Source organism: Phaseolus vulgaris, unplaced genomic scaffold (assembly GCF_000499845.2).
Source record: "Phaseolus vulgaris cultivar G19833 unplaced genomic scaffold, P. vulgaris v2.0 scaffold_66, whole genome shotgun sequence".
In the NCBI taxonomy this organism is placed as follows: Eukaryota; Viridiplantae; Streptophyta; class Magnoliopsida; order Fabales; family Fabaceae; genus Phaseolus; species Phaseolus vulgaris.
Genome location: NW_027174118.1, coordinates 15,265 through 27,927, shown reverse-complemented (window position 1 = coordinate 27,927; position 12,663 = coordinate 15,265). Strand labels below are relative to the sequence as shown.

Here is a 12,663-nt window from a genome sequence, read left to right as displayed (position 1 = left end):
CAATTTACTCCATATGCCTGTTGCAGTTTTCTCGTTGATGACCTCACGCAACACCTCACGGGACAAGCATAACTGGATTGCAGACAATGCCTTTTCATTCATCTCATCCCACTGCTCCTCCGTCATAGCGGTTGGCTTCGTCATTTTACCAGCTAGAACTTTCTTTAAACCATTCTGGGTGAGAACAGCTAACATCTGGACTCGCCAGATAGCAAAACTTATTTTACCATCAAATTTCTCAATATCGAATTTTGACATTATTGAATAACAAATCCAGGTTGAATTATCAAAAAAGCTTTGATGCCAATTTGTAGGGATATCGTGTGTGGAAGCGTGATAATTTCAACCAAAGATTATGAGAAATTAAAGTAACAAGAAAAATGAGAATGATACCAGAATTTTTAGGTGGAAAACCCCTTTAAATAAAAGTAAAAACCACCGGCGAGAGAGTCAAAACTTCCACTATAATGGTACTGGGAGTACTATGAATTCCTCTCAACCTAATAGATAAATAACCCCAAAACAAATTCTCTCTATATGGGTTAACACTTACACCCAAGAGAAGAAATAGAGAGTATATGAAAGGAGAGAGGAAACAAGTGTATGTTGTTGTTTTGTTGTGTTACATTTCTTGAAAGAAGCCACTATATATATAGTGGTTCTAGGAGACAACAATAATAAAAAAACAATTAATTGAGAATGGTAAGTAACCTCCCTTTGATAACAATTAATTGTGAACGGTAAATAACTTCCATTTGATTTCTTTGGATATGCTCCTTCAATTATGCCAAGAAAATAAAAAAAGATGAGTCATATCCCACCTGACATGTTTTTGCCTTGTTTAAAAGGGGTTGTAAGTATGTATTTTGTTGAAGGTTAAAGACAATAGCAGTGACTAGTCGGTTTAGTGCTTTCAAACTTTTTCCCGACTCAACTTTATTTTTTAATTAAAATTAAAATAAAAAATAGTTTAAAAGAATAATTTTTTTCTATTATATTATTTGAAAAAATACAAATATACAATAATATTATAAATATTAATTATAATGGAACTATTTAACCTGTAAAAAGATAATTATTTTAGTTTATTGAATTAGAGACATTAATTAACCAATTAAAAATTTAGAAAATATTTATATGATTAAATGTACTTTTAATATATATATATATATATATATATAAATTTTAAAAAAGCACAAGATTTTAAAAAAATTACAGGATTTCAACCTATTTTATTAATTATCAATTCTTAAGAAAAAAAAGTGGAATCTGATAACATCACTAAATTTGTGAATTCCAATGATCAATTAGTTAATATATTACCTATAGGCTCCAAGTTAAAAAAAAAGTATTATAATTATAAAAATAAAGAAATCAGGAAAATATTGAAATAAGCAATTAATTTTATATCATCAATAATATCTGGATTATATATATATATATATATATATATTAAGAATTTATTTTATTTATTCCCGTATCATATAATTATTATTAGAATATAGAAAATCCTCTATTTGTTTTTTGAGTATAAATAAAGCACCTTGGTATCGGAGATAAAGAGATTTTCATCTCAATGTTTATAATGTTTATATCCTCCCTAGGGTTTAACGAAAACTATATTCTCAATAAATTCATCATCTATTGTTAGCATAAGAAGTTTTTTAACCCTTGTCTTGGAGCTGTGCTCTTGAATGAAGAGCCAAAATATCTCTGCACTAAAATATAGCTAAGAATGAAGAGCCAAAAAATATAGGTTATTCATTTACATGTACACGGGGTAAGATCATGGATTATATCTATCACCTTCAATGCTTCTTCACAAACGTACGCTTTTTTTTCATCTTAGTTTTCCTTAATTCTAGTTTTTTCTTATACTTCCGATATCTATATTTTTGTCGATCAGTCAACCACTTGGAATAATTTTTCCCAGTCTTACACTCAAGGAAATCTGCAAGTTCATCATAGTCGGGTAAGTTTTTGGGGTTTTCGAATAAGCAATTAAGAAACATTTTCCCATTGCAGGTTTTCTCTGTGCCATCCTCGTCGTCACAGGAGGTCAAGGAATCCATTCTGAAAAATACAGGATAGTTCAGAAAAAGCACAAAAGAGGAATAGTACAAAAAACGAAACCAATCAATTGGAGGACAACTTATTTACGCAAATCATGTCACTTTACCAAAAAAAATGAGAAAATATAAGATATTTGCCACTTAATTTCAGTGGAGATTATAAATCATTGCATAATCATCGTTTTTTGGAGGTCAGAGAAAAAGTTTATGGGAAGCTAAGGAGGGAAGGTTGCCTTGTTCTTGGGAGACAATGGTACTTGCATATAATTCAAACAAAAAATGAAGGATAGGATCCCTAGCCCGAAGTGAGACCAAGACATTCCACTAGAGTTAACCCTCGTCGCTTGATTGCATAATGTTTGTTACTACATTTGGGTGGGAAAAAATGCATGAATAAAAATAACACGACAATAATTCATGCAATCTAAATATCACAAGTGGAACCACTGTTAAATTAAACTAAATGGAATCCCTCAAACTCTCTACCATTGATGCACTAAACTAAATGAAGTCCCTCAAGATCTAAATATGCCCCAAAATTCCAAGAGAATATGCAGTATAGTTTAATCAAATAAAGGGTAGTCCTTCAAAGAGGCCATAACTAGGACAGAAGACAACTGCTCCTTAACAAAACTAACAGCAAAATCAGTGGGCCTCTAACTATGTACCCCAACAGCGTGGTGTTTTCTTAGGCTTAACAATGAATTGAACTTATGATGGCTATTCAAGCACCCGTTAAGCAAGCCTCAAATTACATGCTTGAATAGAGAAATTGAGCATCTGTAACTGAAAAAGACAACACCATGTAAAGCCTAAAAAGATATAGATACAATATGTACCTCAAATTACATGATTGAATTCTACGAAACTCTTCTGCAACTTTATAGACAGATTGCTTATCTCTTGCACCCTGCAAAATTTATCCACAATTTAGAATGAAATATAAACTAAATTCAAGTTCATGAGAACTGAAGACACAATTCACCTTTCCGCTATTAACATATGAAATTTTGGACAAGCCAGGCCGCAATGACAGACCCCTCAATGATCCCAAAGCAAGTAAATCTCCCTCTTCAAAAACAAACAGATACACCAATGCCATAAGTACGGATATACACCCCTTTGCTAGCAATTCAAGTCCATTGTTAAAACTTAAAGATAACAAGCCAGTAAAGTGCACGAGCAATGACTTGGAGACTTTGTAATTTGATTTCTGACTTTTCATCTCATCATGCAAGAAAGTTTGAATTGGTAAACAAATCTTAAACGGTTGAAAATGGTCAATGATGCTGATCAATAAATCATATTTCTCACGCACAATGGCACTTTTCATGGTATTCAAACAATCCGAATCACCACTATTACTTAGATACTTAATTGCCTGTAGCAATGAAACACTCATCAGCTTCAATATGGATCCAAGAAGACATATATCTTGTGAACTAGTGTTTTCCTTTATATTGTATACAGCATCTCCAGCTGCATCTTGAGAGAAAGCTTGATGGATTATACAATTTAAGATTGAGGTAATCACTTCCCTGTATGAATCATCAAATAGGTATTGTCTCTCTTTCATAAATGCAATATATTCAGCCAAAAGATCGGCTTTTGTTTTGGAGAACAGTTTGCATTGATAGGAGTCCCATGAATCATCTGATTTTGGTAAGACTTTATTTAATCTGCTTCTGGTGCCTTGCTGGATATAAGATTCAAATTTTAGCTGACCTTTGTGAAGAAGATGTGAGTTGTTGGAACATTTCAAGTCAACACGAAAACCATCTATTTGCAAATTAGACACATGTGTAGAGTACAAGATAACAGATTTTTGAAGTGATGTTAACTGGAATGCTAAAATCTCTGAAGATAAGCCAGAACCAATGGCTTCAGCAACCATTGAGATTATGTGTGCCTGGAACATCTTTGGTGCAAAGAGCACAATAGGGTCATGCAGCAATACAATGGAGGGCGCAATGCTAAGTTCAGGAAATCTGAAATCCTTATCCCAATGTAAAAATAATCTAACAGTCAAATCCTCAACTGCTTTCTCATCAGAAACTGACAGGATGAAATGAGAACATAACACCTCCAGGACAATGGCAATGTCACCTTGGTTGAAATGACACATGAAAAGCTTTTCATGGATTGAAGATTTTGAAGCAACAATCATAAGATACCTTCTCAATGGTTGGTGTCTTAAAAGTTCATCTGCAAATACCTGAAACAACATGTTGATGAACATAAATTTATTCACACTTAATAACTTTAATAAAAGATTCTTGGATTGTAATCATGGATAAATCCATTGTTTTAATTAATATTCTTCTAATTGGGTTTATTAGGCCTTAATTGTCATTTCTGTTAATTATGTGTTTTTAACCGAAGTTGCTTTTTTTGAATCAAGACAGAAAATGAAATCTGAGATAAAGAATTAGAGAATTATATATGCAAATAACTCAAGAAAAATAATTGAAAGCAAATCATCAGCAGAGATATTCTCTCAAAATCATGCAATTAAAACTCCTCTGCAAAACCCTTCAAAAATAGAGTAAATGTATTTTGAAGATATTATTCAAGAAAATCTTCTGCAATATCTCACAGTATTACTGGAATCAATTACAATCAATGCGCAAATCTGAAGCAAAATTGGAAACAATATATTTGTTTGGGAATGAAGATATTTGTTTAATAATTTTAGGTATTGAATACATCAGCAAACGCATGTTTTGATAAGATTCAGTTGAATTGAATCAACACATGTTTAATTTAGTTTAACCCTATGTGAGAATTGAATGGTGATAATCTTTAGATAACCAGTGAGAAATTTATTGGTGGGGGAACTTAGGAGTCAACCTACATTATTTACAATTTTTAATTTCTACTTTATTTTTCTAAACAACTATCTCAATGCCCCTTTTATCTTTATTATTGTTGCTAATTTTTCTTGTTTGCAGATAGATTTTGAATACTTATTGATTTATTGATTCCACAATTATACTATCATCTCTCTAGCACTAGAAGGTCTACGTTGGAATCATTTTATGTTGAATGCTAAATGCCAACTATCAAATACCTGAGATAACATGTTCAAGTTTAGATTAATAGAACTCCAGTAAGAATCCTTTACAAAATTCTATGTGGCAGATGTTTAAAATGCAAAAAACAAGAGGGACAACCTTTGGCACAGCTGTAGACTGTTGCCTGGTGACCTGAAAGTTACTAGTTCAAATTCTGGAACAATCTCCCTGACCACAATAGGTGGGAGCCTAAAGCACTGGAAAAAAAACCCTTTGTAACAATCATTAATCATTTAACACTAGCACATACACATTTGGTCACATCCAAACTGAAACTAAATGAATCTACCATCTCCTCTAAGTTAAAATCTCCAAAAGCTTAAGTGAATAAGTCAATTTTCATTGCGAAAGAAGAACAATTCCTTTTACCTTTTTTTCATACAGTAAGTACTTAAGAAGAAGTATTTCCAAACAGGTTCTAAATCTACAAGAAAATGATAATAACAGAATTCTAGATTTAAAAACTATGTAGACAAAACTTTTAAAACAAAAAGCCACATTTAATTAGTAACCAGATCCAGAATCATATAAGTTAATATTAACCCGTTAATTGGAGCATATAGCTTCAGAACACACGTATATTATAAGATTAACTATGTGAACACGAAACCTACCTCAAGCAGCGAGCGCAGAAACGGACGGCAAGAATCATCGAGGTCCAAGTCGACGTCGGAGAGGAAGTTGCGAAAGCGCACGCCGTGATGTTCGGTGACATTGATAGAGAGGAAGGAGTTGAGGATGCGAAGAAGGGAGCGGCACTTGAGAAGTAGGAACTTCTGGTCGGAGTGCGGGATCGTCAGGAGAAGAAGACAGCAGCGCAGAATGAGACAAAGATTTTTAACAACTGGCCACAGCCGCGAATTCGGAGGCGGAAGGGGCCGATACTGAAGGTCATGGATGTGGTGCAAAGGAAGAGCGGAGAAGAATCGGTCGAAGGTGGAGTGGAGTTGCTCGAAGAGGGTTTCGCAGATCCTGCGATGGTCTTTGCCTTGGAGAAATGGATCTTCAACGGTGAAGTTGGAGAGCGATTGGTACAGTTCAGTATAATTTGCTTCGTCCATTAGGGTTTCATAGAATCGGACTTCTCTGTGACTGAAGGCGGGAAACAAGATGCAACACCACGCAACACAACCTTTTGAATTCCACAGTATAGATTTGACTCTTTTTACTAACAAAAGATATTAGTACCTTGAGAACAAAATCATTTTTTATTGCGTCAGGATAGAAAAAAAAAAACAGTGGTTATTATTTTTATATTATATTTGTTAATATTATAATTAGTATTTAAAAATATAAAATATAGTTAATAATTTTATTAGTTTTCAAAATTATTAATAAACGAATTGTATTAGAAAAGTTTAAAATTATGATTATAAAATTAAAGTAATATATTAAGATAATAGAAACTAAATTATTGAATCTATCAAAAAGTAAATCATTAAAAAGAAAAGTAAAAAATAAATTAGTTAATAATAAATTGAAAATAATTGACAAAAAAAGTATTTCAATTATTTGATTCAGTTACGTACTTACAAAATATTACTATATTAAATATTATTTGTTATCTAACACCCTTATAAAACAATATAAACATAATATATAATTTTTCAAAATACATTTTAAATAAATATATAAATATAAACTTTTATAGAAATAAAGCATTAATAAAATTTTAATCTTTATCAAATGTTACTCATATACGCGTTACAAAATAAATAATAGATGTAACCTATTAAAATAAATTTTTAAGTTAAGAAAATATACATGTAAAGAAAACATCACGATTAGGAAATAAAGACCAATCCAACTCTATCAAAATATCAATATAAAAAAAAATTATAAGAACAAAATGAATTTTTATATTAAAGATATTCAACTCATGAAACATTAATTGAGGTTTTATGCAAGACTCGTATTAATTATGTCATACTAGGTTAGAACATAAGTGTCAATACTTAATATACAAATCAAACAATTATCAACATATTATTCCATATTTGTTACATCAAATCCTTGTCAATAAGCATCATCATACAATATAATGTATTTAAACAAATCCATTATTCAACCAAATATACTAATTAATACTCACTTTGCATTTATAAAAACATACATATTCAATACATTAAAGAAACTAGAACGGACAGAAAAAAGAAAAGAAAAATAGTTTGAGCGTAAATATCCTTTCATGAGTAAAAATCTAGTAGAATCAAGGGTTGACTTATAGTGTTATTTTCGCTTGAGCGAAAATAGGATCAAAAGTAAGATTTGAATTTATAATCTATTTTTTACTTGAGCGAAAATCCTATACTTCGAAGGAAATATCAGAAAACGAGATTGATGCATTAAAGCAAATCAATTTTCAAAAAGTTTTATTTAAAGTCACTTTATCAAATATAACTTTTAAACCATTCAAAATATCAATACATTTTATAATATTCTCAAACATCAATATTCACTCTCTTCAATTTAGTCTTAGTGTCAACACCCAATTGCTTCTGGATAATTAAAAAAAATATTTTATAAAAATGAAAAATATGCTCGATTGAATATCAAATCATTAATTTGAGAGAAATGATAAAATAAAATTCAAAGTTTTTTTAAATAATATATATATATATATATATATATTAACAAATAAAATTAAAAAAAGAAAATTAGATAAAATAGAAATTGTATTTGCTAATATTTTAAAACTTAAAAATACATTAATATTTAATATGCAATTATAAATTTTTTATTATGTTGATTTATTTATTTTAAAATAAATATAAATAAATAAATTTTGGTCCAACCTATATTCTTTTTCTTTTAACCTAGTTTTAACTTAAAAGAAAAGCATTGGAAGACACAACAAAAATTCATGAGCACTAAAAACAACATATAAAAGAAAAAAGAGTGAAAAAAATTGCATAGAGAAAAATAAGAAAAAGTAAGCAACAAAATAACAAGAAAAGAGAGAAAGTGAGGACATAAAATGATGGAAAGCGTTATTTTTCTTCTTTTGATGGAAGATGAAGGAGAGTTGAGGAGCAAAAACATTCTTAGAAACTCAATAGGAGTTTTTATGGTTTGAATTGGAGTTAGAAATTGTGAGAGTGAGGGTGAGAGTGAGAGGTGAGACCAACTTACTAGGAAAGATTCTAGGCTAAGTCTTAAAGGACACTAACCTAGAAAAAACTTAGGAACAAGTAGAATGATGAAAATGAGTACCATTTCAATACTAATTCTAAGTTCCAAAAAATACAAGAGAGGAGCACTTCTATTTATAAGAGGCTTGATCATAAAAAAAGAAGAAAGAGTGTGAGGGAAGATTTTAACCATAGCTTAGTCTCCAAGTTTGAGTGAAACTTGGAAGTCAAGCTTCTAACCCTAACTTGGAGCTCAACCTCTACACCCCTTCCCTTGCATATCCTTCATAGGGTTTTCTCTTGGGCCATTAGAGGCCTAATTAAAATCTTAGCTAGACTTTACAAAATTTTATTCTACTTGGCCCAAATACATGACCCAAATATTTTATGCTACTAAGCCCAATTAGGCTCATATGCTATTAAGATTAACAAAATTTTAGGTCTTCATCCTTCTTATTGAGTGGATATTGTGACTAGATGGGTTTCCATCACAAAGGGAGGCATGAAACGAAAAAAGCAAGGGGCATAATAGAAAGAGAAAAGAAGATGTGAGAAGGAATAATAGAAAAAAGAAAAAAAAAGGAACAGAAAAGCAACATAATGAGAAATGAGAGAGAGAGAGAGAAGTCAAAGCGATGGGTGTAGCAATAGAAACCCAAACAGGTTTTCTTGTGTTCCTCACCAATGACAATGTCGTTTAAGTTTGCAAATTATGTGTGGGATGTATTATACGTAGTCCCAGAGCAAGTTGTGAGGTTGAAGATGAACTTCTTCGAAGTTTGAGTTCCAGAACGAATAAGTTTTTGGTTGCGTCTCTTCACCAATAGGGGCGGAGAATACATTTTTCACTGGGTGGTCCACATACTAGTAGAGGAGACCATAGCAAATGCTTAAGCCCTAGTTCAATTTTAAGGAGGCAAAAGAAGGTTGGTAATAATCCTACATTTATGTTCTTTGTCATGGACATTGTCGATTGCAATAACATCATTGCTAGGTTTTGTGATGATGGAATTTTTCCAAAGCTAAGACCTTGTTTGAAGAACTATGCTCTAATTCTTTGAACCCCGACGTGCCTATTCACAAAACTTTGATTGAAGCCTATTGAGAATGGAGAGGATCAATTATGCTTCCCAGGTGTTCAACAAAATGGTGGATGTTGGTTTGAGGTGGTTGCTAATTTTGGTAATACATTTTTTATAAATTGAATAAGAATGGTAAGGTTATTAACTATGCTCAAATTTTTAGTAAATGGGAGAGAAAGATCCAAAAGCAGACCCCATTTTCTATGAGGTTATCAAGGGATTTTGTACCCATTGTGATGGAATTCTAGTTCCAATTGCATGCGTCATGTTTTTCTTCAATTTGTTTTTAAACTTGAATGATGTTTAGAGGCAGGGAAATTCGTGTAAGAGTGTAGTTTCATGTCATTGTGAGATGTGGAATTTGGAGTTTGTGTTTTAAGTGAGGTTAGGTCAACACTTAGGAGAAAGTCTAGAAGTATCTTACAAGAAGACTACTCTAGAAAGAACTTTGAAGAACAAGTATAAGAGTCATTTTGATATCAATTCAATACTCATTCCAAGTATTTATTATAAAGTATTCAATACTTGGTAGCAACACTTCAAGTAAAAGAGGTCAAAGCTCTTAACACTTGCTCACCAAAGAACCCTCAACAAAACTTAAGAAAGATTTGAAAACAAGCAATAAAAGATAAAAGAAAAAAAAAGCTAAACACGTAAAAACAAGACAAACAAGAAAAACACTTATTAAGACTCAAAGACACTTACTTAAATTTTAACTATGAAGGTTTAATGTCCTTGGAAATTGTGAAAGCAAGAAGAATTAAATTCCACAAGTATGAAAACAAATTGCCATATACTTAGAAACCCCTTTACTAATTTGAAATTTGAAATGTGAATGTACTCAATTTGTTTTTTTTTTTAATATTTTTATGGATTCAAAATTTCCATATTCTTTTGTTCATGCATATTTGAATTCACTTTTCAATTTTCAAAAAAGATATTGGATTGGGATTCAATTCATATGAACACTTGCATTCTATGTTTGAAATTAAATCAACCACTACTCAACAACTTCTAATTTGTTTTTAGTTCTTCACAATTAAAATCAAAATAAGCAGAATTGATGTAAGACTCCTAGAACACTAAAAACATAAGAATCAAGAAAATGAGGTAAGGAAAAAAAATTGACAAAAAAAAATTCAAAAGTAGAATTTAAAGTGCTTAATGAATAAAAAGGCGGAATTGTAAATGACAAGAATTTTAAGGCAGAATTGAAAGGTGTTGAATGTAAAGCGGAATTAAAATTGTTGGAAGATAAAAACAAAATTGAAATGTGTTGGAATTTTAAAGCAGAAAATCAACTCATAAAAGATAAGCACAATTAAAATCATGCTCTGATTACCACATGATGTGAGTTGATTTTAGATTGACACATTTATAGAGGTTTCTCTTTTTATTAGCTTTTTGGGATTAACAAAATATGGTGAGAAATCTAAAGAAGATTCTCGCTGGACACGAACTTAACCAAGTGGTTAAGTAACTCTGAAGGTTCACTTTTAGAGGGTAAAGAGAAAAACACAAATATATGGTGTGGATGATGCAATGGTGCGAAATTAAAGATAAGGAAAAATAAAGAACAATACCAAATCAAAGACCAATCAAAGAGTAGAGAAAGACATATATGGAATGAAAAGTGGCACAAGAAAAGAATAAAAATGATGAAGGGATGAGGAAAGCTTATAGAAGAAAAAGGTTATCACGCCACTTAGAGAAGGAGGTACTCCAAGATGAGTGGTGAAGAAGCCGCCACTTGAAGTGCTCACACAGTCAAGATAAAACCCACTATGAGAACTCTCAAGTCTCACAAAACCACTTATGCAAAGTTTCTTTACTATCATCAAATTCAATGTAAATACATGGAGGGAAGCACCCTTTATATAGGAATGAGTGACTTGGAGAACAAGATAGAGGGGTGGGGGTGTCATTTGTGAGAAGTCTTTTAAAAGGTAGGTCAAAGAAACACTAAACCTATAAGCACTTGTCATGAAAGGTGGGCTCGGCACAAGGCCAATTACTAAGCACACCCTAATCTAGTTTATTCTTCTATTCGGAACTCCCAAAGTGAGCCCAATTTACTTACACACATTTGTGTCTTGTAAGAAAACCAAAAGAAAGAACATATGATGCTCTGGTCTATGCCCAGTTCTTCTTCTACTGAGGTCCTTCTGATATTTGGTGGGGGCATTGTCTTGTAAGCTAAGATGACTGATCAAAGTGTGAAGTGCCTCTTATGTCCTTGGTCATCTGCTTGGCTAATTGGGTTGTATCAACATGTGACAACAATAACTTATAATCCAAGATTCAAAATACTTTCTAATGAAAGGTGGACAAGTGACAAAAGAGACGTTCCAACGTGACACAACTTTCGTACAAAAGTAACACGACTTCAGTTCTATGAAATTTACACTAAAATTGTGCATGTAGCGACTTCAACTTTGTTGATTTTTTTTTAAAAAAGTTTGTTTTTTTTTTTAAATAGAATAATTAATTAAATTATTAATTTGATAAATTTTATAAAATTAAGGTTTAGTTTTTTTTTAATTGAAAAATTAATTAAAAATGGTGCTAAAACTCTAATTGAAAATGTAAACTAAAAGTCAATATACAAAAATACCTCAAAAAATACTAAAAAAAAGAAGAAAATACTAATAGTAAATTGTTGATTTTTTTTGAAATTTTGGTATCCCCAATTTCTTTCGGGTATTGGCCTTGACATGATATTCCTTATCTCATTTCGAACAACTTTGCTTTTTAACACGTCTTAATTTGAGATCTTTATCAAAAGTTATAACCATTTAAATTTTTTTTCTACAAATTTTATAAACTTTGTCAAATTTTTTATATTTTTATTAATTCAATTAATTATTCTATTTTTTAAAAAGAAAAAACAAACATTTTTTGTAAAAAAGAAATCAACAATGAAGTTGTGGTCTACATGCACGATATATAAATATAAATTTTATACAATTGAAGCATGGGTGACACCACTTGAGTTATATTACTTGTGCACTGAAGTTGTGCCGATGTGGCACGACTTTAATGTAATCCAAGATTTAATAAAAATCATGTAAGTTCCACGCAACTTTAGTACAAATTGATTTTAAGTAAAATCATGGACTAGTAGTACGACTTCAATATTGAATCCTCTTTGCATGAAAGTTATGTGTCTCATGCACAACTTCCTCAATTGAAGTTGTAGTGCCAACAAGACACAAATTGCCCAAATCATTAATATATTATTTTTCACCTAAATATATCATACAAATTACCCCATTTTTGACAAAAAAAAAAAAAAACTAATATC

The 12,663-nt window shown here is 31.1% G+C and overlaps 1 protein-coding gene across 1 annotated transcript; it reads right to left on the bottom strand.

Annotated features, from left to right (window-relative positions):
• Positions 1-1,550: 1,550 nt before the first annotated feature.
• On the bottom strand, positions 1,551-6,297 carry LOC137817449 (uncharacterized). The gene is made up of 4 exons (XM_068620739.1): positions 5,761-6,297; positions 3,058-4,287; positions 2,912-2,982; positions 1,551-2,073 (listed from the first exon to the last, which is right to left on the bottom strand). Exons 1-4 carry the CDS (start codon positions 6,205-6,207, stop codon positions 1,809-1,811), a joined length of 2,013 nt encoding a protein of 670 aa, XP_068476840.1. The 5' UTR covers positions 6,208-6,297; the 3' UTR covers positions 1,551-1,808.
• Between the last annotated feature and the right edge of the window lie 6,366 nt (positions 6,298-12,663).